General features: G+C 37.4%; 2 protein-coding genes across 3 annotated transcripts; one reads left to right on the top strand and one right to left on the bottom strand.

The window, feature by feature from the left end:
* Positions 1-1,487: 1,487 nt before the first annotated feature.
* On the top strand, positions 1,488-12,322 carry cdc42ep1a (CDC42 effector protein (Rho GTPase binding) 1a). Of its 2 annotated transcripts, none has more exons than XM_084135219.1 (4): positions 1,488-1,672; positions 4,054-4,491; positions 5,366-6,249; positions 10,256-12,322. In XM_084135219.1, the coding sequence occupies exons 3-4, from the start codon at positions 5,796-5,798 to the stop codon at positions 10,864-10,866; spliced, it is 1,065 nt and encodes a 354-aa protein (XP_083991345.1). In that variant the 5' UTR covers positions 1,488-1,672; positions 4,054-4,491; positions 5,366-5,795; the 3' UTR covers positions 10,867-12,322. The 2 variants fall into 2 exon arrangements, with proteins under 2 accessions (XP_083991345.1, XP_083991346.1); XM_084135220.1 differs by having other exon boundaries at positions 1,518-1,672; positions 5,484-6,249.
* On the bottom strand, positions 12,019-24,638 carry sh3bp1 (SH3-domain binding protein 1). The gene is made up of 18 exons (XM_084135218.1): positions 24,412-24,638; positions 21,131-21,173; positions 20,893-20,997; positions 20,161-20,237; positions 19,910-20,021; positions 19,750-19,826; positions 19,552-19,639; positions 17,956-18,024; positions 17,520-17,610; positions 17,269-17,405; positions 16,990-17,101; positions 15,976-16,057; positions 15,790-15,870; positions 15,561-15,674; positions 15,370-15,467; positions 13,798-13,918; positions 13,434-13,702; positions 12,019-13,358 (listed from the first exon to the last, which is right to left on the bottom strand). The coding sequence occupies exons 1-18, from the start codon at positions 24,456-24,458 to the stop codon at positions 13,072-13,074; spliced, it is 2,010 nt and encodes a 669-aa protein (XP_083991344.1). The 5' UTR covers positions 24,459-24,638; the 3' UTR covers positions 12,019-13,071.
* Between the last annotated feature and the right edge of the window lie 1,014 nt (positions 24,639-25,652).

The following is a 25,652-nucleotide window of genomic DNA, read 5'->3' as shown; positions in this document are numbered from 1 at the left end:
AGAACTGCTCTGAATCACAATCAATTTCCCATTGATGCTCATGCATAGCTCTTGGATACAAACTGCCAGACTTTCATTGATCTACTGATCTGCTTACATCAACACACCGCCCTGGGTTATGAATTATTCTGTCCCAATGGTGACACCAAAACTAAAGCCATAGACTTTGATCACAGGCCTTTTTACAGTTTATGCAATGCCTGCTGAAAGCAAACATCTTCAAACAGGGACGCAGTATTTAAATTTGAAAATGTAAGACTTCATAGTTACATTTCCTGAGCACAATACATGCTTTGATAAAAACATGAGGATAAAATGGAATCTTGTTGCTGATCTGAGCGACTTAAAATCTTTCCAATAATAATGTAATGTTATGACAAAGTTTTAAAAGTAGTATAAAGCCGGGTGCACACTGCGATTTATAATAGTCCTTTGCGATTGTTCCTTGTCAGATTGTACAAACATGATCCCCGATGTAATCCACGTCACACTGTAAGATCTTAGTTGTCATTAATGTCAGACTGTACAGTCATGACACATTAAAAATGGACGCAGACAAGAAGACTCGTCAAGAGTTTTACATCATCAATCAATGACACGTTCTGTAACAGTGAGGATTGAAACACGCTGGATTGAAATGGTGGCTGTAAAGAAATCTCTAACGTAAATGTTGGTCTTGGCTTGTCTTAAACAACTAAGACAATTTGACGGTCGTCGTCGTAGGACAAGTCACACTGCAGGACTGTGAGTCAAATCTTCTGACACTGCCAGAATTTTGTTGGAGGTAAAATTTTATCGCAATGGTCATTAATCGGCTGTCGCTGATTCTGAACATGTCAAACTAACGATTAAAGACTTCAGATTTTAGCCTAGGATCAGAGGAATCTTTTAGGATTTGCTAAATTTGTCTCAGACGGCCAAATCGTGGCCAAAAACGTACAGTGTGACCACGGTTTAAGGTGTGTTTGACTTGAAGAGGCGCTGCGCAGACAGATCAGTGCGATCAGAGAGCAGATGGCCCGTATGCTTTCGAAACGCTCTCACAATTGATGTCATACTTAGACATCTGTCTGTGCAGCGCTGCTTCAAGTCGAACACACCAATAGACATTTTGACAGGGCTCGTCATGTGATTTCAAAATGTCTGCACCCATGAGAGGGTACCGCTCCATGTAGAATAAAAAAGCTTTACCTAGACTAATATGTCTGGAATCTTTGCCTCATTTAAGTGTACATCATTTTAATGACACTTCCCAAAGTGCTATTCATTTTCAGCAAATAAATACACAATTAAATAGCCTACAACTTAAAACGTCAGATATGTAACAACACTTAAATTAATCCTTCTCCGTCTAAACGCGATAAGCAATTTATTAAGCAATAAAACAGTTTTTTTCGACTACCCGAGAGATCTACAGTCGTGGCATTGAACACATTGGGAACATGGAACTTGTCCAAAAAGTCTTCGAAATGCCCGCCCCCGATTCTGCCCAGCAGCGCGAGCGCGAGAGCGAGACTGACACAGAGCTTCACACTGACCGCATGCCTCTCAAACAGAAGACTCTCCTCAAGACAAAAGTTTCATGGTGGACGGCTGGATCTTACCTTTTGTTGAGATAAATCTCATTATTGCTTTTTGGGTCATGATAAACTTGTATTCATCAACCCACAAGGTGAGTTGTTTTGATTTACTCAATTGTCAGATTAACGACAGATTATTTTTGCCTCAGCATTTTGAATTATCAACACATTTAAGATCAAACCTTCTATCAAAAGTATACTAAATTTGCGTTTGTTTAGTGCGTACTATTAACAGCTAACCAGTTTTAATTTGGTAAATAAGAAGGCTCTACAGACTAGTCGTGTGTGATTGTGTGCATGACGGAGGAAACTTAATCTGTGCTGCTGTAAAATTAGTATGCGCGCGCCACTGCATACTTACAGTTCATGCCCCTTATGAGCGGCAGTCAAATGATGATTTGAATTCTTTATGATGAATTAAGTTTACTTAATAACATACTTTAGATAATGAACTTGATTCAAGATTTGGTTTTGGTAACTGTTCAGCAGAACATGCACTCTTTTGCAACTCTACTTTTATATATTAAATTGTTCCCTTAACAGTGAGGAGTGAATAAACTAGGACGACATTTCTGTGAAGCAATAAAACCCAAAGTTCACAAATGATTAGATCAATGGACTGTTGTGAAAACTGCTTCAGCAACATTTCAGTACAGCAACATTGATCTGTCCTTGTCCTAGGCTATGTTTAGTTAATGTTCAGATGAAAATTAAAATTTCCATTAACTAGTTTATTAACTAGTTTTTTATCATTGTGCTTCTACCTTTTTGGGATTTGTTTAGATAAGTAAATCATTTTGTAGATAGCATTTAGATTTATTAACAAACTAAAGTTAAAGAAGTGTAAATAAGATAATAAAGAGAATAAAGATGTGAGTAAAACTGACCCAGCCAGTTGCTGTATATTTTTTTCACATAACACCATCATGGTTTTTTCCATCATGCACTCACTCTGCCAGACGGTCATGCTGGGTGCTTTGAGTAAAAATAGGGAATGTTCAGATGATGAAATGAGTATATTTGTAATCATGATTTACGCCTAGGGGGCCCTTTTTTTCTTTAGACAACATGAGATACCAGAAAAAAGTGGAGGTCATTGGGTGAAAAGAAAAAATGAGGCCTTATCTTGAATGTTTGTTCACCTAGTTAGCTAAGTTATAGTGTAGCCTAGCTGATCAAGATTTAGTTTTGGACAAAGGGAGAATGATGTTAAGAGACCCCACTTGAACCATTTTTCAGTTCAAAAGAACAAATGTTCAGTCAGTGTGACTTATGTTCAAATCACTTTTTTTTAATGACATCATGTGAATCTGCAGTGGACGGCTGCAAAAATCAAATGCTGTTAAGATCAGAGAGATCAACTTTAATGCCCACATGAAAGAAGGCAGACAGTCCCACAGAAAGAAAGAAGAGGAAAAACCTTAAACGTGTTTCCAATCTGGGATGTGGGTACTGTACTGGATGTCTGTAATAGACAGAGATGTTTCCCCCAGGAATGCATTCACACACGGGATCTATTAGACTGCGGTTTACGGGTTGACGTGTGCATCTCCTTCTTTGAAACAATGCACAGCCATTTCCACAGACATAATTCCATTGTTTGCATCCACTTGAAACAGCTGCATGAATTATGTGACAGTGTGTTTTGGTTTATTGCCATATGTCAAGAGTCAACAGCAGCCCTGCTGAATGTCAGCGTACGAGTTGGTTATGTTATGTTTAGCACATTACATGATAAATGCCACCAACCATTCCCATTTCTCAGTTGGGGGGAAAAAATTATGTTTGGGGACAATGTTTTATTAATAAATTCATTTTAGACCATACATCTATGGACAGATGTGATTTCATGTTTGACACGATGTTGACCTAATACTTGAATATAAATACTTCGAAACACAATTTTATTTAATATATATACAAAAGTTTGGAGTAATTAAGATTTTATTTTATCATAAGTCTCACCTAGGCTGAATTTATTTGACCAAAATACATTAAAAACAGTAATATTGTGAAATATTATTACATTTAAAATAACTTCTATTTTAATATATTTTAAAATGTAATTTATTCCTGTGATGGCAAAGTTGAATTTTCAGCATCATTACTCCAGTCCTCAGTGTCACATGAGCAGAAATCATTAATATGTTAATATATATATATATATATATATATATATATATATATACACTTGGTCATTTCTAGGTCACTAAAAAACATTTTTGTTTCATAAATACGCTAGAAATACAGTACCTAGCAAATGGGGAAAAACCAAATGCTAAGACATTCTGAAATTCTGAAATTCGTTTTATTCAATTTTTCACTCAAATTGTTATGCTGATAATATAATTTGTAATTCAAATATTTATTTAATTGGGGAAAAAAATCACTAGTGGTGATAGACTTTTGGACTTTTGGTCTGCTTTGATCCTGATCTGTGTTACATATCCACCTGTTTCCCTCTCTCATACAGGAGGACGTTTGTTGATTTTACAAGAACCCCTTCAAACCGGGACGTCTTGAGTGGACTAAAGCCAGCAGAGGGGGATTCAGGGTGAAGGAAGGGAAGAGGGATTAGGGGCTAATCCTGGACATGACCAATCGTTAAGGAGCCTCCGTCAAGCCGTACTATTGCCCAGATTATTACATTTAATTTATTGCCTTATAAAGACCCTTTATCTCCCCTGGGGGATTCCTGGCGAGTGGGCCGCTGGATTTGAGTATCTTAAAAAACAAAGGATCTGGAGCAGCAGCCGTTGGGAGTAGAGGAGCATGAAGAGAGTATACATGCAGGGATAAAGCAACAAGCCTCCCTGCCGTCTCACACTCCACAGGGTGCAGGTCAGAGGTCACTGAATGAACTTGGATTTGGAAAGTATGCGGTCTCATTGATTACACAAAACTGATTAAGGTATGTGGCTTCTGTTTGTTTTCAGTTGTAGAAATTGTTTGTAGTGTTTCTCCCAGGACTAAACAGCCGATGATTAGATTTTTAACCGACACTAATCAGGTAAAGGGTTTGGCTAAACGACTTGTGCTTATCACATACGGTGAGTCTTTAGTGGCAATTTAGCATGAAATGTGCAACACAGCCAAAGCAAAGCTTGTCGTGTACTGAGACGTGAGACTTTAACTACAGTCAAGCACAAATAAAAAGTCTGAGCTGACCCTAATGCTAAATTAGATCAAATAAACTACTAACAAACTCAGACTAATTGAGGGTGGCCCTTAAAATAGTTTTTTTTTATTGGCTTAACTATGAATCAAATTGTTTCCCAAATGTTTTTTTTTTTATCTATTAACTGAATACCACTCTTTTAGGTTAGTTTTTGATATGAAAAAAAATGAGAGAAAGTATTTTTTAATAGAAATTTGGGCTTCTTTTTTCCAACTTCATGTCATTGAGAAATGTACACTCAGTGTCTCTTTGCTTTTACAATCTGAGACTGGGAAAATGCTCTGGTAAATAGACTTTTGTAACAGGATACCCTTAAAGTGAACGACAGAAATACTGTAAAGTGCAAGTGAATGACTGAGGAGTCAAAGCTGAATTTAGGCCTTTAAAGGGCACTACACTCAATAATTATATAAAAGACTCATTAAAAACTCATCAAGTCAAATTAGCTGAGATTTACAGAACACACAATTGTAAATATATATACATTTTCACAGCAAAAGTTGATGATTAATGTTGCATTTCTGTGCCAATATCTCATACCACAGACATGGCATCAGTTTCTTTTTAGGAACTGAATTGTGATATTGTTAACATTTGCATCTTGCAGAGCATGTAGCAGCAGATTCTCTGGACCTTACTAAAGAAGGAGCTCATGGTTTCAGTCCTAAACCACAGAGATATCTGCAGCCAGAGCTGAATTTATTTCTGAACTGATTTTTTTTCAGAAGCACAAACCCAGAACAACTGTGAAGCCCAGAATCTTTGACCACATATGCAGCAGAGGTTTTCAGGAATTGGAGTCATGCATATTTTCAGCTCACATTTATCTTCACCGATTCTTTCTGGATATGAACAAAGACTGATGGCCAAAATGGGACATAGCTGAATGTGTCTGCCTTTTGAGAAACTGTGAAAAGAAACTTTCCACTCAACTGCTTGACGTGTAATTTGCTTTCTTGCGTTGTTCTCGCCATTTTTTTGAAAATAATTTTTTTTTTACTGGCTCTGGAAACTTACGATTTGTACTTGGAGAAGCCATGAACCTGGGTAAGTTGTCTGGCCTGAAGGGCCTGGTTTCCCACTCCTCAGGAAAGCGTCGTTTTAAAGGTGACCTCACCCCGGACATGATCAGTCCCCCATTGGGCGACTTCCGCCACACAATGCACGTGGGCCGCGGAGGGGACGTGTTCGGGGACACCTCGTTCCTCAGCAATCATGGTGGAGCAGGAAATAATGCAGATGGAGACTCCTCCTCCACTTCAGAGAAGAATGAGGGATTCTTCTCCCGCACGTTTCGCCATGTCCGCAAGACCCCCGACAGGCCCCGCGGCGGATCCAAGGACCTTTCACCCCCACCTCCACCAGTTTCTCCAATCATAAAGAATGCCATTTCCCTCCCCCGGCTGGACGTGGACTCACCCAACGGCTGTCCCGTGAAAGTGCTTTTCCCTAGTTCACCAAAAACACCTGAGAACTCCACATGCTTATATGGTGAGTCTATCAATGTTCACACTCAGAATCAGATTCAAATTCAGAAGTGAATCCCATAAACTATGAGTGTTCTGTGTACGTACAGAATGCAGAAGCCGCTCCTGAAATGGTTGAACGTGCAGGGCTGATCCCACAATGAAGGAATTTTAAATTTGAGATATCTAGCCTTAGAATGAAAATGAATGAAAAAATCTTGGTTTCCATGATGTATTTTTACATCATTGTCTAGTTTTACTCCTTTGTATAATATTTCATTGCTGTTTGGGAGAAACTTGTCCGCAAAGTCGACGTTAAACATTGTGTCCATTGAGAGTCTTATAGGAGAAAATCATTTAAATGTATCACTTTAAAAATTGGCACCTCACATATAGATGAAAATTCTCTGTAAATGTGTTTCCAGACTTATTCAGTAATCATGAACAAATAATCATGGGAAATGTCATGGAAATGTATTGGTTAAAGGTGCATGGGGGTAAACCTGTACAGGGGAGAGAGTCAATATCAAAATTCAAAAAAATTTTGTAGCACCACAGCTCAGAGACAAATGATCTAAAAGCGTCTAAAAGGATAGGGATGTCACTGCATTAACAAAATAAGTTCAGTTCTGTTGAATGTAAATAAGTTTGAATGTGCAGTTTTTGCGAGCAAATTCTGTTGTAGAAATCAATTATTAAAATTTATTATTATGAATTAAATGTGTCTGTACCGAACAGGATTAAGCACTCAGAATAGGAGTAGGACAACCATATTTACCAGTGTCATTTGGGGTCAGTAAGATTTTTTTTTTTTGGAAAGAAATGAATACTTTTATTCAGAAAGGACACATGAACAAAAGTGACTGTAAATACGCTTATTACAAAAGATTTCTATTTCACACAAATGCAGAGGTGGACAAAGTACACAACTTCCTTACTTGAGTGAAAGTACAGATACTACTGGTCAAATATTACTCTGTTACAAGTAAAAGTTTTAAAGACCGATTCTTACTTAAGTAAAAGTACAGAAGTACTCGTTTTTAAAAGTACTTAAGTATCAAAAGTAAAAAGTAAATGTCAATACATTGTTTTATTGTTGCATTGTTGAATGTAATACAGTACCTTATGCCTCTGAATCTATGCCTGCCTACCCTCATATCAATATCACATTTATTTCTAGAACACAGTTCCAGTAGTGGGATTGAATATGAGATTGAATGCTCAATAACTCAATAACGTCTACAATGGTTTCGGACACCCAAATGGCTGTTCCCTCAAATAGTGCCCTTGGCTTAGTTTTTTGGCTTTGACGTCAACCCGACTTTCATTTCCAACCAAAATCCAACGTCTGTCCGACGTCGGGTTCTGATGTAAATCTGACGTCGGGTTTTGACGTCAACCCGACTTTCATTTCCAAACCAAAATCATCCCCTGACTGACGTTACTACTTTCTACTCAAGGACCTTGACAGAAATGTAGTTGAGTAAAAAGTATGATATTTGTCTTTCAAATGTAGTGAAGTTAAAGTAAAAAGTTTCCAGAAAAGATAATACTCAAGTAAAGTACAGATACTCAAAAAGTGTACTTAAGTACAGTACTCAAGTAAATGTACTTTGTTACTGTCCACCTCTGCACAAATGCTGTTTTTCAAAGAATCCTGAAAAATTATCCATAGCAGGTTCCACAAAAATATTAAGCTGCACAACTGTTTTCAACATTGACAATAAAAAGAAATGTTACTTGAGCACCAAATCAATATTTCAGAATGATTTCTGAAGGATCATGTGACACTGTAGACTGGAGCCATGGTGCTGAAAATTCAGCTTTGCAATCACAGGAATAAATTACATTTTAAAACAGAAAATAGTCATTTTAATTGTTATAATTTCAACAAATGTACTGTTTTTTAGGGGTGAATCAAATACATTCAGGCTCGTTGAGCATATAAAAGAGACTACTTACCGGAAATCTTACCGACCCCAAACATTTGAACGGTAGTGTGTCTCATGCATGTTTTGTCTAAATTAAATATGTTTGTTTACTAGCTTTCTGTCCTTAAGGGAAACATGAGGTAGATCAAACAGAAAAGTATTTGATAAACCATCTAAACACCTGTGGCAATCCCAGACTCTTTTTTAGACCCAGACATTACAGTTCAGTGATCAGCGTCTGCCTCACCCATTCAAATACCTCAAACATGCCTCACTGGCTTCTCTGCAGGAGAGCCTGTTCAAAAACAAAACCCCTGCATGCTCATAAACACACACCAAACTCACACACACCAAACAGTCTGATGTTTATCCTTAGTTTAATTATCAGTATGTGACCCTGCCTGGACCACAAAACCAGTCACAAGTTGCACGGGTATATTTGTGGCAATAGCCAACAAAAATTATGGGTCAAAAAGGTTAAGGTTGTATGGGTCAAAATTATCGATTTTTCTTTTATGCCAAAAATCATTAGGACATTAAAGGTGCTCTAAGCGATGTTGGGTGACGTCACTTCTTGTTGACGTTCGAAATATTGTCAACAAAAGGGAGGCTAGCTCGTCCCTCCCTCCTCCTCATCCCATCCCCTCCCTTACGTGCTTTTCAGATGTAAATTCGGGACTTTGCGCGTTCCTTCTCCTTTTTCCCTCTTCTTTGCTATTTGTTCATTGGAACTTCATTGGTCGTCTCTTTGGTCGTGTGTCTGCCATATCAAAATTCAAGATAGTATAATTCTAACGTTAGTCATTGTCATTGTCTAGGACATCTCATCTCTAGCTAACTTCCCTCTTCATGCCACCCCCCCCCAAATCATTCTTGTTGGTTATTGGCTGGAACACTGTTTGTTATGTTTCGTGGTCCAGGCTGGGCCAGTTTGTTTTTGTTGCCGTTTGTGGAGCCTGGGCTGTCTACAGAGACCGCGTTTTTTTACAGTGTGTTCAGGGGACAGGCAGCTAGCAGATAGTGAGGAGATGTTTGTTGGATGTGACAAAAAAAAATTCGGCCTAAAAAACTTGTGACATCGCTTAGAGCACCGTAAAGATCATGTTCTGTTAAGATATTTAGTAACTTTACTACCATAAATATATATAAAAAATATATTTTTGTGAGTGAATGCCGCAAAATCGCACCTTTAAAGGCGATTTTCTCAATGTTTAGATTTTTGCACCCTCAGATCTCAGATTTTCAAATAGTTGTATCCTGGCCAAATATTGTCCTATCCTAACAAACCATACATCAATGGAAACTTATTTTTTCAGTTTGCAGATGATTTATAAATGGAAAAAAAATGCATTTTTTTTTTCAATTTCAAAAAATTGACCCATGTGACTGGTTTTGTGGTCCAGGGTCACATATATGGAAAGTATTAGTATGCAAACTAAGTGTTTTATTCAGCTTACTGAATGACTCACCATCGGACTGAACGCTAATGTTGTTCTGACCAGGAGCTATGAATGAGATGTTTTAGTGCTGAGCGCACATCCCGTTTCAGAGCCCTGTTTTCAATCATGTGAAGACTTTTTTTGTACCCATATAATGTACAACTATCCTGTAGTTTGTCATTTCTGCCCTTTCTGTGACAAGTGTGCACTTTAGCAAAGCTTTTTGTAAGAGAGAAATCTTTAAGGGACAGTTCACCTAAAATTTTTAATTCTGTTATAGTTTACTCACGTCCTCATATCACTCCAAACCTGTATACATTTCTTCTGTGAAACACAAAAAGAAGATTTTTTAAAGATTTTTGTTTTGTCCTTGCAATGCAAGTCAATGGGGTCCAAAAATTCTAACATTTGGACCCCATTGACTTCCATTGTATTCACAAAAACACTTTTCATTAGGGTGAGTACATGATGACAAAATGTTCATTTTTGGTTGAACTATCTCTTTAAGGGTAACTAGTCCAACCACATGGCAGAAATGATTTGCTACTTTTGCTTATGCTGCAGTCCGGAACCACTAAATGTAATGTGTAGGTTCTCACTGCCCCCTGTTGGTCAAACTCATAAGAAACAACAATTTTGTTTTTCTTTCTTTGTTTTGCAGGTTTGGAGTCTGGCTTTGTGACCTTGCCGAGACTGTCACGCACTGAGCGTCCAGCCCAGGGCAGCTCTCCCTCAGCTTGCCCTCCTGAAATCCATAGAGGCTCGCTCACAGACACGGGTATCCCGTCCTTTCCCTGTTCAGACTCCGTCAGTCCATCTGACTCCATGAACTCTTTCACCCTGGATCTGGGTCCTTCCCTCATGTCTGAAGTCTTTGCTATGATTGACAGCCCTATGTGTGAAATGGCCAGTCCCATCAGTGAAAAGACACCGTCCACCGATGAAAACTCTGAGGTGGACTCGGACGCAACCATGTCCTTGGTGGACTCACTCCTGAGAGAAGATGATGACGGTAGGACGCGGTTGTATGGAGGAGAGTGGAAACATTCAGACTTTGTTAATGGTGAGTTACCCAAAAGGTCCATGCTGGGGGATCAGATGCGCTCCTTCTCTGTTGAGGATCACGGCATGGAGCCGGAGAGTTTCCAGAGGGCTGCTGATGTGCTGGCACGTCATTATGGGAGTGGAAGACTCAGGAATACAAACACCAACAACTCTCACAGGAGAGAACCGTACAACTATGCTGATGAGGAGGATGAGATTAAAGTCTAACACTATGAGATGCCTAAAGTCCAAATCACACAGCACTTTTAAAGGGATAGTTCATCCAAAAAAATCAAATTCTGTCATTATGTTTGTTCCATGTTGTTCCAAAACTGCACGACTTCCTGTCTTCTGTGGAACTCGAAAGAAGATATTTTGAAGAATGTTTCAACTGTTTTTGACCAATTTAAGTCAGTTGGGTTCAATGTTGTTTGGTACCCTAAGTTCTTCAAATTATCTTTGTTCTGCAGAAAAATGTTCTGGAAGGTTTGGAATGACATGAGGGTGAGTAAATAATAACAGAATAAAATCAAATAATGAGATATGACTCCAGAAAACTTAGAATACAACCCACAAGTCAAATGGACTATTGTTAAACTTTTGGTGCGTTTTTTTTTATTTAGGAGTGTAACAACCCCAGTTCTCATTCAGGATCATTATTTGGAAAAGAGCAGCAAGGATATTCACCTAAAACTCTCCTTTTGTGTTCCACAAAAAAAGTAATTCAAGTTCGTAATGACAGGAAGGCGATGACAGAATTTTATTTTTAGATGAACTATTCCTTTAATAACATTTCTAAATGTTTGCAATGGGGAAAATGAAAGCTAATGGATTGTTATTTACCCCTGCATTCATCTTGTTTTGAAGAAAGTGATGAAAACCTGAAATATGAGAAGATCTACAAGGACAAAAACTAATATTGGCATCTAAAATTTTCACTTTTGTTTGATCCTACCTTCTCATCCCTAAAATATAAGCTTCGTTCCAGAGGAAATAAAACCGGCCACATTTGTTCTGTATTGCACAATAAACAGCTGGCTAACAATGGTAACAGTATACAATTAAAATATGCAATATTTTAGTTTGCAGTATTTACATTTCAAGTAAACCTTATGTAGTGTACAGTGATACCATGTAGAAGCACAGACATATACTTGCTAGCTAACTTGTATTTACTATGCAAAACAGTTTGCAGTTTGCATTCATTTAGTTTTAATTGCTCATATTTCAATTGTAGATGAAATTGTGTGGCAGTTTATTTTTTTAAACCCTTATTTCCTGGGAAACCAGCAATCTTTACAAGACAAGACGAAGGCCTACAGGTCACTGTGATGTGCTTTGTTCTCACATGAGCACAAAAACAGAAAAAATAAGCGACCATGACTGTCATTTCCTTTATTACATGATAAATATCTTCAGGTCAACACAGTATTCAGTAATATCATGCCCACCAATGTTTATCAATGTATTATGAAATTATGATTAAATATTAATATGAATTTTGTTTGAATTTAAGTTTGTTTATTATGAGGAGTTGACCTCTCCATTCATTCCCTTAATCACAATATAATATGTACAAATTGTACGTTTGTGCGGGTTTGCACAAGAAATATACAAAATAGCAATGTATGTTATCTATCAATGACAGCAATAAAGTTTTCATTAAAAGCAGCTATGAACAACATCAGCCTTAAAATGCTTTAATAAGTGTAAGTGCAAATAATGATTTGACTTATGGCATTTCAAATGTCATGCTTCAGAATAAGCTTATACATAAATAGCTAATGTGAAGTGTGTCAGTACGAAACCAAAGGAAGTCAGACTGTTACATTTGTGTTTGATAGTACCTAAAACCTGGATCTAACACACTATAGCCAAAAAGTAAGACGCACTAATGTTCAAAAGTTTGGGGTCAGTAAGATTTTTAAAGAAACTAATTATTTTATTCAGTGAGGATGCATCAAATGGATCAAGTGACCGTAAAGACATTTAATTTCAGTTTCAAAAAAAGGTTTCTATTCATCAAAGAAACCTGAAAAAAATGTATCAAGATTTCCACAAAAATATTAAGCTACACAACGGTTTCCAACTTTGATAATAATAAGAAATGTTTCTTGAGCATCATATTAGAATGATTTCTGAAGGATCATGTGACACTGAACACTAGAGTAATGATGCTGAAAATTCAGCTTTGCCATCACACGAATAAATTACATTTTAAAATATATTAAAACAGTTATTTTAAATTGTAATAATATTTCACAATATTACTGTTTTTACTACATTTTCAATCGAATAATGTAGCCTTAGTGAGCATAAGAGACTTCTTGCAAAAACATAAAAAAAATCTTACAGACTCCAAACTTTGGTTAAAAGCTTAACCATAAGATACTGCATAAACTGTTAAATCCAGTCGACTTTCTATTCCAAGACTCACTGAGCTGGAAAGGAGAGCTGCTTGTTCAGTGCTTGGGGTGGTTGTGGAGGAGGGACTTTGGGTCTTCTGCCTGTGGGTTTCTTTTGTGGTCCTGCTTCAGGCAACGTGGGTAGTGGAGCTTGGGCGGTTTCGGGCTTTGGTGAAGGTGGGGTTTTTATTTCAGAACCTCTAGGCAGAGGAACAGGGAACATTCTCGTCTGGGATGTGGATAAAGGGCCTGCCTGGCTCACAGGAGGACCTTTGGGGAGGTTTGGTGACTTGTGTTGGATGAACGACCTCCTTGCTGTAGAAATCAACTGAAAATGTAGTTTCTACTATAGTAATATGACACAAAAAGCTTTAATAATTGCAGACATACGTTTGTAAGGACCAGGGATCTTCAGCGTGGGCTCCTGGGACTGGGAGGGCAGCTCCGGAGTTGGCTCTGATTGGCTGAAGCACTTCGTCTTAGTCTGCGATTGGCTTTGGGCCTGTACCGGAATGTAACGAGGAAGTGCTGCAGGCATGTGATTCTGTGTAGGTGGTTGAGCGATTGGATCAGAATCGTTGTTGTCCCACACAACAGCATCACGGTTCACCTGACCAGATTTAACTACTGTCGCCCCAAAGTCCTCAGATGATGCTGAGCTGAAATAAGCACAGCCAAAATAAAACAAGACTTTTGTTAATTTAACTCATTTAGGAGAGTCTTGACCTTAGAAACTACAAAGGAGGTTCACTACCTGTCAGTTTTTGATAGGGATGGTCGACCAGAGGAGAGAGGGGTAGAGGGAAAGACGATGTCAGAAAGAGATCTCTGGGACACTGGGCTTTCAGGCAGTTCTGGGATCTCGAAATCAGCCGCTAAAAGTACATTTGATTCATTTGGGAAAAGAATTATATTTGGAATTTCACAAATTATTATTATTATTGCAATTACACTTTTTAATTTTTTAAGCAACATTTTAAAACAACTTTCCAATTACATACAATAAAGGATGAACAGAAATGAACTGGAAGCATTAACCATACCAAATAGAATAAATACCTCATGAAGGCCCTGTTTCACAGACAGGGCTTAGATTAAGCCAGGGTTAGGCCTTAGTTCAATTAGGACACTTAAAAAGCTTTTATAAACATGCCTTAGAAAAAAACATTACTGGTATGAATCTTGAGACAAAACAATGGCAAGGACATATTTTAACTCTTTCCCCGCCATTGACAGAAATTTTAAGAAACGTCTCACTGGAGTTTGCATCTGACATTCGACCCGGCCCACAGTGTGATGTCAGAAGCGTTTGGGGAACAAAATAAATAAATAATCGCTCTTCCTCGTTAACTTTGAAACAGGAAGAAGCATCGAGAAGACTTAACCTTCACACTTAATTGTTTTTCATTTACTACTTATATTTCTCTTTTTATGACAGACCGGACTGAAAACCTACCCGTATGCCTAAAAAACCCTTTTAATCTGGAACCTACATACTGAAACCCACCTAAAACCCTTATGCCTGAAACCCACCCTTACGACTTAAAACCCTTTTCAATCGGAAACCTACATACAACAAATCAGGTTTCCGGGGTGGAACGGGGATGGGGAGTCACAAGGTGACGCATTGGACACGGGTGTGGCTTCTGATGTCACACTTGGACGTGGGCGGAGTTGGATGACCAGCAAAATCTTCACTCTTATACAGTAGGGGGCGCTATTACATCTTCTTGAAACAGTACTGAATCTCCTGATCAAAACAAACACATGTGAAGAAGCAGAAACAAGCAATAGCATATGTAAGCATATGTAAAATAACGCAATCATCAACATTAAACAGCATATTAATCAAAACTGCCTAATGTTACCGAATGAAATGTCGACCCAGGACGAGCTATAGGACTGTGAAGTTTTGAAGGTGTGGATGGACTCGATCAACTCCATCTATGTTTTGATCATCGTACTGAATCCGATCTGGATGTAGTTTTTGACAAAAACGTTTTCTCAGCTTTTTGCTCAAAATATGCTTTTTAATGAAACTTACCCACATTCAAGTGTTGATTAAAAAAAATGCAAGCTAGAATATATATTTTTAAAGCAGAGGCTCTGTTTTTTCTTTTGATATTGCAAGTTCAGATATTCATACAAAAAAAAGTATAAAATAAAAAATAAAAAAATGGCAGGGAAAGAGTTAATTTATGTCATTGCAATTTGCTTTCGGTTAAAACAGCCCAATCATGCATTTTAGTCAGGACTAGGCTTAAGCCTTGTCCGTGCAACCGGGGGGGAAGTGAGGTGAACAATGACCTTTGTAATGTTTCTGTACCTTCGGGGAAGAGGCTCTGGGAATACTGTATAAGAGGCTCTATGACAGTCACAACTTGCACAGAGGATGCAGATGCCATGTCCAGCAATGACGTCTCTCTGAAATAGAGAAAAGCAGAGGGTTATTTCAGGAGATTGAGTTGTAGATGCACAGTTGAGAAGTCCAGACTTGTGTTTGTGTGCTAAACTGACCCCTCACAGAGAGGCCACAGTAGATTAGGCCCAAGCACTATAGCAATGTTGCTCGGTGTCATCTTATTCACTGCTCGCTGCTCTGACAAGTGTGACAAAAACTGAACAAGGTATCTGATGAAGAGAGAGAGAGATAAAGTCAAAGACAGAACCAGAGAGTGAAAGTTAGGTGTGAACATGAACATTAACAGTTTGGGGTGGATACGAGAAAGTTGAAAATCTACCGTACCTGAGGTTATTGTAGTTTTCTGTGGGAAGTTTTTGCAACACTGTCCGTAGCTGCTTTAATTTTTCATCTGTTTCTTTTTCTCTAATTTTAAAAATGACAAGACAATGAAAATGGATTTAAACTTGGTATCTGAGGTGTTTTAAAATTATTGATACAGAAACAAACAAGCCACATGTACTGACTTACCCTGCAGCTGTGAACCAGTCATTGTATAGTTCAAATGTCAAGAGGGGTTCAGGCAATTCTCTCAAGTAACACTTAAGAGCCCCTGCAAAGACAGTGCAAACAAAATAACTAAATATTTTTAATAATATTTTATATGCTTTGCATTTTGTGCCAATCAAACCTTTTGCTAAAAATGAAAGTAGTTTACGCTAAAGCAAAATTTTGGAGTTGTTCCAAACCCACATGACTTTCTTTGTTCCATGTGATACAAAAGAAGTTGTTTAGCAGAATATCATTTTTTGTCCTACAATGAAAGTGAATCGGGACTGAAACCGTCAAGCTTTTAAATCTTCAAATAATAATAATAATTTTGGTAAGATGTATTGAGGCGATTTTGACGTTAATGATTTTGAAACCACATATAAATGATGACTGAAATGTTCCCGTAATAGACAATGAGGATCCTAGAAACATCTATTTTTAATATGCTGCAGTTTCTCACCTCACCCACATATAGCAACCACATATGGTGTAACACCATGCACTTTTCCCATCATTGTCAGTTAAAGCATCAGGCAATATCTAAGCTAATAAAAATATGTTCTAAGAACATTTTGCTAATGTACCCATTAAGTTAGGAAAATGTTATTTCTGATTGTTCTCAGACGGGTCAAAACAACCAGTTTTCTAAATGTTTTAAACGTTACATTTGAATGTTTTCTGAACAGTCCATCTTTAACAAATTTGTAACGTTCAAAAAACATTAAACATATGTCCAACTATAATGATTCAGAAGAACAAAATATATGTGAACTCCGTGAACAATACACATAATGTTTTTGTGATAACATTATTAAAGACCCCATTACTTTGAACAAACGTTTTATTAATGTTACTGGAAGGTTTTATTCATAACATTGAGAGAACCTCAAGGTTAGCCAAAGTTCTGGGAACTGTTAGCTAAGACTAAGCTCATAACTCAGGTTGCACATTTAAAATGAATCAAAGAATTAAAAAAAGTTAGTGGCCTTTTACCTGCCACAGCATGTGGGTCAGAGCTGAACTCATTCTGGTCGACTGTGCCTGAATCCAGACAGCTTTTCAGTTTTTTCATAACAGATGCAGCAGCTGCTAGTCTGAACAACCCCTAGATGATAGTCATAAAAACAGATAGCGTGAGATAGTGAAGACAAGAGTCGAAAAGTGAAACGATCTACTGATGATACTGGGCTTGCATTTATGTGGGTGTGCAATTCTTTGTGTGTAGGTGCAAAGCTGCATAATGTGGCTTTAATTACACGTCTGTGTTATTACCTCTTCCCTGAGTCCTGTACGAAGCAGCATGCTTACACACTCCTCAATAGGGACAGCAATCTTTTTCCCACAAGTCTGAAGGTGAGACAGCAGAGGCTCTCCGAATACCTTCTTTTCTGATAAACTCAATTGGGTCTCTATATTCAAACAGACAATTACACATTTCAAAGTTGTGATAATGCTGCTGTCTATGTAATATGCGAATGTTTAGATGTTTAAATCACTGTTAAACGTAATTTTGCTACGCTCACCTGTGTTGCTGTGACTCTCTTTCAGCTCTGTTATGTTTCTCTCCAGGAATTCATGAGAGGCCTTGTGATATTCAGCTTGCAGCTCTAGAAGCTGTCAGAAGGTCTCAGTTAGAGCAGTGAAAGACAGTCTTTTTTTATATATATTAAGGGGTTCGGTGAATGGATGGGTAGATGATATTTAAAATAATATTTTAAAAAGGTAATGATAACTCAGTTTTCTTTTTTCTTTTTTTTTAAAGAGAGGAAACCATTTCGTGAGTCTGTTTTTATCTCACAGTAAAATCTAATCACTGTAACAATGGGCCTTTTTATTATGATGATAATGATAATGCTCAATGACATCTAGTGTAATACGAGTTGAAAGGAACAATTCTATTTTGGTATTGATTAAAAGCATTACTAATGGGCCTGTGGAGGTGAGGACATAAATACTCACACGAATGAAGTAGCTGGCGTACTCATCCTCTTTAGTGGCAAAATGATAGAGGTCTGCAGAGTACTGATCCTGAGAGAAAGAAAATGTAGAGGTTTATTGTTTTCTTTCCTGTGCATTCCTTAAAAGTATTGAAGCCTGGGAAAGTAACAGAAATCATATCACACATTTAATGTCAGCTTATAGCAAACCCCCAAAAGGATTTAGATGATTTTTCACCATGTTTTTCTTGGCCGTTTGACAGTATGAAAAGCAGAGAGAGGAAATAAGATCAGCAAATGATGTGAGCTAGATTTGAACAAGCTGTAAAGCAGAGATGTCAAACTCAGTTCCTGGATGGCCACTGTCCTGCAGAGTTTGGCTCCCCAACCCTAATTAAACACACCTGAACCAGCTAATCAAGGGCTGTGTCCGAAATCACCCCCTATACCCTTAAAAAGGGCACTATTTGATGGGACAGCCATTTGAAGTGGTGTCCGAAACAATAGTGGACGTTATCGAGTGAACTCATTCAACATAATGCACTGCAATAACGAGTGTACAGCTGATGTTCACTCAACAGCCAGAGAATACCCATAATGCACTGTGAGGGTTGTGCCGAATGAGTTCCCACGTCTCGCCAGAAGATGGCACCGGCAGCTGAGTCATCCATCCATCCATCCATTTTTCAAACCGCTGGTCCAATGTGGGTAGAGCGTAATATCATGCAAGTATAAATTCCTTTTTAATTGATCATTAAATTGGTTTATAAATGCTAGTTTCCATGCAGAGAACTGCTGGAGCTGGCAGTTTGCTAAGTTTCAAATGATTATTAAACTGCAAACCCAAACTATGCAAAGGGGCAGCCCTTCCGACACACTCAGTGTCCAAATTCGCTCATTCATTTTCATTCTCTCCTTCAAGTGGACTATTTTAGTGGAGTAATGTAGGGAATAGTGAATGAGGGTATAGGGGGAGATTTCGAACAGCTACGGTCTTCAAGATCACTAGAAACTTCCAGGCAGGTATTTTGGAGATCACTCTGCAGGACAGTTTGACACGTGCTGTAAAGTTTCAGTTTGCAGTCAAATTTGATGTTATCGTAACCATTTGTAAAAGCAGCCAAGGTTAAAAAATTCTAATCAACAACGAGGTTAAGGATTAGTATGAGAGTAGCAGAATATAGTCCTATCATGACAATTCTCTGAATAATTTTAGCCTGTTAATGTATATGACATTGTAAATGTATTTGGTCTTGAGGGACTAGTGCTACGTACTGTGTATAGACTTGCTACTGCCAGTAGATACACAGCAGATCTAGACAGGTGGAGCTGGGGGAGGTGGAGGATCTCAGGGGATCTCTAACAGTGAAACCAGCTCGCAGCGAACACTGAACCAGACCATTTAAATGTTGAGCAAGCAAGCTCAGTGGCTGCAGAAACAGCAGAGGCCAATCAGTTGTGTCATGTAGACAAGGATGTGATTGCTAGCAGATGTAGATTTCATGTATAGAACCAGTCTGCGCCATCTAGAGTTTCATGACTGAACTATGTTAAACTGGCCACGGTAGCATAATAAGTCTGGGACCTGTGAAAAAAACAAACTTTAACCAAGTTTAACCTTGATAGACTCCAGTCTCTTCCAGGCCTCCTCTAGATCCTCTCTTAGACCGTCCTGCTTAGCCTGTGGGCCTGTGCTGCTCTGAGATCTAAAAGTGAGAGTGCATGTCTTCATGAAAGATGATTGCACAGATATGAAGTTGTGATTTATGTTGAAAGAGACACACTGTGGTCATATTGACAAAAATAAGAAAATTACCTGACACGGGCATTATTCCAGTCTGTTGTAAGTTTAGCAAACTGTTTTTTGTTTTTCAAGATCTCTGGGAGGTCCTCCTGCATAGATAACATCAGCCATGAATAGGTCATGTATACTGTCTGTTTCAGTTTATATGGTTTAGTAGTAAGTAAAAAGCTACCTCACTGAGCTTATTCAGAGGCACAAGAACTTCTTTCTCCAACTTCATCTCAAAGTCAGCCAGAGTCCGAGCCAGGAAATTTTCCATGAAGCAGCACATTTCCAGAACTTTTCTGCAGGAAGGTTAGGTGTGCTTAGAAACAGACTGTAAATGGAGTATTTCCAAGGCAACTGTGCTACATTGCCATTTATTCTTAACTCCGGCTGTAAAAAAAACATTTACATCAGTATCATGCTAGATATCATGCTCACCTTATAGAAGATTCACCATCAAAATCTTTAAAGCTCTCGGCCATACTGACGGACAGCATCATGAGGGGTAACTTTTTCTGTAAATAATGAAAAGTATGAATGAGCAAAGTGAGTGAGGAAATCAGGAAGTATAGAATGTCACGTTTTTGATAGTTCTGCTTTTAAACTATTAGTTTAGATGGTTATGCAGCTAAGGGACAAATGTAACAGTGTAATTTCATGGCCCAAGACAAAATGCAAATGAGGAAATATGAGGGGGAAACTGAGCAAAAAACAGACAAATGGAACAGCTTTTCCTCACTAAATCTTTTTTTTACAAAGAGAAAGAAATGAAGAATGTTCTTGAAGAATAAGAAAATGAAAGCCTGCACTTCTGTGCAGCTGCCGCATGTTTGAAGCATATCCAAAACATTTTGTCCAGACATAATTATCTACACATAAACATAACGAAAATCTCAGAAGACTGATTCAGGGACTCTCCATCACCCCTGCAGCATTTGGGATTAACAAAATGGTAGGCCAAGATAGACTTTTGGAAGAAATCCCGACATCATCCAACTGTGATGGTGGTCTATGTAGATGATCTTCACAGCCACAGCATTTCATCATATGACCATTTCATTTGTCTCTGTGAACATTACTCACTTTTCATATACAGCAACTGCTTACTCTGCTTCAAAATCTGTCCCAACACACTGACAAGCCACATGATTGAATCGGGGGTCAGCTTACCATCCGTCTCTCTGAGTCCAGTCCCGGCTGACTCTGCAGGCAGCCTACCAACTTCTTATGAATGATCTGGGCAGCTTTCTTGGCTGGCTCCACACGTTGTTCCACCTTAAAGCAACCAGATGGAGCATTCATTTACAGAGCCCTGTATTCAAATACTGTTAACATAGTGTGTATGAAGGCATCTCAGCAACTGTGGTTTATGTAGATTTAAGGTGTAATATTGGTAGAAATGCCTCACCAAAACCAGATCCTCTGTGAGAAGGTCAGTTGCATCTTGTGACCTACAAAACAGAAACAATTACCTTGAACATTACTTAATACAGATGGCAACCGCCACGAGGCCGCAGGTATTCACAGCTGTGTTGACATTCAGACCAACAGCATGATTGCAAATGTAATATTGCTTAATTAAGCTCAATAAACAAGAAGTTAATACTGAGTAAATTGTATTTACTTAACAAAAACAGTTCCAAACCACACCACAGTAGAATGTGAGTGAATAAATTCACTCGACTCACTTATAAAGTCTGTTTAGTACCTGAATGAATCAATATTTTTGAATTGAATGATTGATTCAGTGACTGAATCATAAAAGACAGTGCTGCATATAAATATACTTGCATCCTTACAATATAGATGGCGAAAAACACAATGTGAAAAGAGAAGTCTGACTTCCAGTCTGAGAAGTCTGACTTCCCAGTATTCATAAAACAGTAGACAAGAATTACCCGGATGATTCGAGATTCTTAAGTTTGCATCCCATGGACAATTTACTTGACTTTACACATGACGAATGTGGTACATCTGGATTTAATTCATTATACAAACATTCATACTATATAGAACATGTTTTTTAACAGTCCTTGCGAAATAAGAACTTATTCAAAAGACATACCTTCTCAGAAATTATGCAATTGCAACACATTGCCATTGCAACACATAATTCAGTGTGTATGAATGAAACGGTTGAACAAATGATTCAACAAGTCACTTGTAACAATGTAACCTGTGCGAAGAGTCATTGAAAATCCTCACCACTAATATACAGATTGACAGTGATACACACAGTGAAAAATCTCAGTGCTGTTGGATTGTATATCTGCACTTTTGGAACTCATTCAAAGACCAAAACTGACTTTTGTATAAACATATTTGACTCATAAAGATATGGTTTATATGTAATCAAAAAATATTTGTAAATTAGGTTCAGGCTTAGTATTAAAGTGCCCCTATTATGCTTTTTCAGATATTACTTTTCATACAGTGTCTGCAAAGTTTTACAGATCAAAGTGCACAATAAATAAATGTATTGTCTCCCCCAATAAAAAAAAACGAGTCGTCAGTAATTCCAGTCTCACTTTCGTGACCTGCATACGTAACACGGTAAAACATTTGCATAATGCCCATCAATGGTCTTGATTAATTATTTATGTATATATTTTCTAATCTACTGGGTGTTCAAAATCATTCAAAGTCGTTTTGAGTTTTATATTGTAAACATTGTTACAGTGTGTACAATCACTGAGGGCTGAGGAAGCCTCCGGAGCTGAAGTTCAGTTATGGTAATGGCCGTTTAGTTTCTGATAGGCACTGTAAGCGGTAGACCACTCACAACAGACTGGGCAATCTGACCAATCAGAGCAGAGTACTCTCTCGGAAAGGAGGGATTTAGAAAGACTGAATGTGGAGTTGTTTGAGAATCTTTGAAAAATGTGGTGATGTGCAATTTATATTATGAAAAAATTAGTTTTTTTTTTTTTTACCTTTCACCATTGAAGGACCTCAAAAACAAAATTAGAAAATCTTTCAAATAGCATAATAGGTGCACTTTAAATTCTGAATTTATAGAAGTCACTATTTCCAAGCAAAAGTTGTAGATGAAACAAACCATTCACTATAACTAACCAAAGCAGCTAAACTAAAATTAGAGAGCCAAAGCCACTGCAGAAAACAGACCATGGGTTTAGGGGAAGTGGACTGAAGGCCGAAGCACAAACCATTTTACTCTCTCTCTTTTAACCACAATCTATTGTTCAGCATGTATAATGAGTAGATGCACAATCTACATCATCATTTGTAGCCTTAAAAGTCATCAGAGATGTGTTATTTCCTATGTATGCAATGTTTCTAAAAGCATCCAAGAACACAAAAACACAAGAAGCCATTTTTGTGTCTCTGAGGAGGGGACCAGGTTTCACTGCGATTGCATCAGAAAATCATGTTCTATTTGTCTGTATCCAAGTCTTATTAGTCTTATTTATTTGATTAAAAACACAGTAGAAACAGCAATATTGTGAAATATTATTAATATTTAAAATAACTGTTTTCTATTTAATATATTTTTAAAATGTAATTTATTCCTGCATGTTAAAGCTGATTTTTTTTTTTTAGCAACCTTTCCTCCAGATTCTTCAGAAGTCATTCTAATATGCTGATTTGGTGCTCAAGAAACATTTCTTATTATTATTATCATCAATGTTGAAACAGTTGTTTTGCTAAATTTTTGTGGAATACGTGATACATAGCCTTTATTTGAAATATAAATCTTGTAATTATAACAGTCTTTACTGTCACTTTTGATCAACTTTATGCATCTTTCCTGAATAAATGTATTAATTCCTTTAAAAAAAAAATCTTTCTGACCTTACAAACTTTTGAACACTAGTGTACATCAAATATCTCAATTACAAAATACTATCACAGGCTTTATTCTATTATAGATTGTATAGATTGTTTGTTTCATAGGACCTTAAGCACATGCTGTATACGTGGTATACGGTTTCAGCTTCAAAGGTCGCACAAACTTTTTTATCAGCAAGGTATTGTCTCTGCTTTGAGCCTGGGGTTATAAGAAGTTTATTAATATCCTGTTAACGTCATATTAGGGAGGGCTGCAAAACTAGCATCTTGTTCTGTGCAACCTGCAGATGTGCTCTCCGCCCTCAGCAACTAAAAACTGACAACTTTATTCTTGGCCTCTTTCAAAACAATCGCCTAATCACTGTCAAGTGTTTAAGACTCTACATAATAATAAATGTATGTGAAATATCTTCTCAAAGAACATACTTTAAGCTGTGCACATGAGAGTGCAAATGTCACTGAAATCAAAAATCTAATATTGGTACACATTGTTTGCGTGACATTTTGGTTTTGCAGTCAGCCCTAGCTATTTCCTCAGACTTAAACAACTGAAACTAAACTCAGCCTGAAATGAAGTTACCAGTCAATGGAATTGTCAGAAACAAATGTGCTAAAGTTATAGACATATCAATTAATGAACAATTGTACTGTTATCAGATTCATGCTTTCATATGAAACAAGCTACCTTCTTACACCACAAATGAGTCATGTTAGGATAAATAAAACAGCTATCTATCATATTAATATTTTGTTTAGCTACAAAAGATAAGCAAGACTACTGAAAAAAACAGTCACAACTTGGTCACATGTAGTGACATTCCTGTAACAGTCACATACAACACCACAAACAGTCTGAAATCAACAAATGAAAGTACTTACTTCCCCCCATTTCCAAACTGCTTTAAGATGTTAAACTGCTTTAGCATGATTGTGAATAAACTGATGCCTTCAAGTACTGGTTCCTAAGCGAAGGTCAATGGTATATTCGTTTCATTTGAAAGAAAATATTGCTCTCTGAACTCCGTAAACAGGCATGTCATTCAGACTTGTGTCAGCAACAGTCTCAACTTGACTGTTTCACATTTGAGCACACACCTCATCGACTCGGAGAAAGAGGAAGTTACCAAATGCATAAGAGGAAAGACAATTTCATATCGTGCTGTGAAAGTCATGCAGTCCTCTTTGGCCACAGAGAACACTGAAGTAGATTTGCACAGCCGTCATTTGCTATATAACAAAAAAACACATTAATAATCAAGACCAAACATTTTGTTAGAACTTTTACTTCAACCAATGTCATTTAAATTACACTTTTTTTTTTCTTTTTTAATTACAATAAAAAAAATGGCAGCTGTGGTTGGCAGAAATTAACCATAAAAAATACAGTAGCAACATTTTAGGTTTTACAGATTCAACTTAAATTTACAGTAAAACATACGTATATCATTAACTGATACAGACCTAATGTAGGCCTAATACATACCAACCTATTGAAATACTGTCATTCACACAAATACAAAACACCATCATGGTAACACACAGACGCATGACACTAAAGTAATGCAATAAACATTAATTTAACAACATTAGGTGTAACAAAACTTAGCTCAGACTTTTGAATGGTAATGTATCATGGTTTCCACAAACATTCAACATTGATAAATCAATGAAGACATGTTTCTTGAGTATAAAATTTCTGAAGGATCATGTGACACTGTGCTGAAAAATCAGCGTTGTCATTTAGAAAACTAGTGCAAAATGCCCATGCAAAATCAGTTTTTGTGTGTGTTTTTACAATTACACAGCAAAAGTTGAGTGACATTTTTATTTGTGCATGGTAGAAAGCACACAGTGAACTCCGAGAAAACGCTATGCTTGAGCAAACAGTTTGTGAATAGGCTACTACAAATGATGGCCGTGAATAAAATATAATATTCAGAAGTAAACATTTTAGCTGACAGAGTGTTTATGTCAGAATGTTAAACCACATGTTAAACCACAACCTTCTAAGTGCTTCTTTTACCGATATATTTAACGATATCTTTTGCTTAATCCAAACAACGTCAAACTTGGCACTGCACTTACTCGTGCCCGTAGCGAGACACCCGTCAAGTTTGAAA

Source organism: Abramis brama (genome assembly GCF_963993115.1).
Source record: "Abramis brama genome assembly, chromosome: 14".
Taxonomy (NCBI): Eukaryota; Metazoa; Chordata; class Actinopteri; order Cypriniformes; family Leuciscidae; genus Abramis; species Abramis brama.
This window is presented reverse-complemented; position numbering and strand designations above follow the sequence as displayed.